The following is a 1,213-nucleotide window of genomic DNA, read 5'->3' as shown; positions in this document are numbered from 1 at the left end:
AAATTTGAATCAAGACAGGGAATGCAACAAACCACCATTGATGGCCTAACTTGTGTAGGAACAATATCAATACAAATTAACCTGCCATTGATTTGTCCACAATCATAGGCATTTCCATGACGATGAAACATGCATTTGTGGAGAAAGAACTGTACATTCTGATAACAAAATTACTCCACATAATAGCTGATAAAAATAAACATTCCCGAATCAAAATTTCGGCAACCTAGTTTTTTAAAAAATAAAAAATAGGCAACCCTAGTTTAAACCTAGTTCACAATCCTCCTCCCCATTCTTAATTCTTGCTCTACGCTTTAGTTCTCAATCAATTCTTACACGAACTTTTGGAATTTGTGATGTTTTTAATAGACGTATCACTTTCACATTCCCATCGTGCCCCCCACATGGCTCCGGTTCAAACCCTAGGTGGGGAGAGAGAGGGAACATGTGCCCTACACAATGGGCAGGCATTGCTCCTCTTCAGCCACTTCAGAACACAATCTCCGTGGTAGAGATGAGAGCAAGTCAATCGAGCCATTCTTGAACCCACCGCAAACTCCTCCAAACAGATCGAACACTTCTCTTTTCCATCTTCACCTTTGTAAATCACCTCCGGCAATACCCCTCTCTCCTCCCCCCTCGGCCTGCTAACCGCCTCTTCGTACTCTCGCTCAAAGCTCTCACTCAACCTCGCTTGCTCGTCGTACCAACTATCCCACAACGCGAATTCGTCGGCCGTTAGACGCACCACCTTGTCAATCACCAGAGTCACGGCCAGCACTCTCTGGTCTGCATTGCACGGTGCGGTTAGCAAGCCCCTAAGAAAGTTCGAAAATGTCTCCTTCAAGTCATTCTTGTCCTCTATGAGGCACCTGTGCTGTTCCCAGTCGATCCTGTGTGACATCCAATGGATCCTGTCTAGTGGAAACGGGGCGCTGCATATCAGATCAATCATATCGAATACCACGTTGGCTAATGGAAGATGGAAGGATGTCCAGGTGGAGAGGCCCTTGATTGTTCGTTCGACTCTGGAGTCTGCAGGAGGGAAAAAATGGACGCTGGTGTTTACTTTGATGAAAAACTCATGCCCTGTGGCGGCAGGGCGTGGTGGCGGCGGCAAGGAGGAGGGCGGAGGAACGTACTGATTTGCGTTGACATAGATCCTGTAGCTGTTGTGGGCGTTCAAGGGTGGCAGCCACGTTGGTTGTGGCAT

At 47.2% G+C, this 1,213-nt stretch overlaps 1 protein-coding gene across 1 annotated transcript; it reads right to left on the bottom strand.

Annotated features, from left to right (window-relative positions):
- Positions 1-415: 415 nt before the first annotated feature.
- Positions 416-1,213, bottom strand: LOC131331438 (uncharacterized). Its single transcript, XM_058365375.1, has one exon. It carries the CDS (start codon positions 1,211-1,213, stop codon positions 416-418), a length of 798 nt encoding a protein of 265 aa, XP_058221358.1.

This window comes from Rhododendron vialii, chromosome 1a (genome assembly GCF_030253575.1).
Source record: "Rhododendron vialii isolate Sample 1 chromosome 1a, ASM3025357v1".
In the NCBI taxonomy this organism is placed as follows: domain Eukaryota; kingdom Viridiplantae; phylum Streptophyta; class Magnoliopsida; order Ericales; family Ericaceae; genus Rhododendron; species Rhododendron vialii.
This window is presented reverse-complemented; position numbering and strand designations above follow the sequence as displayed.

Bases quoted from the DNA above. Each gene is read 5' to 3' on its own strand.
- LOC131331438 (XM_058365375.1), bottom strand. From the start codon at position 1,213: ATGCCACAACCAACGTGGCTGCCACCCTTGAACGCCCACAACAGCTAC.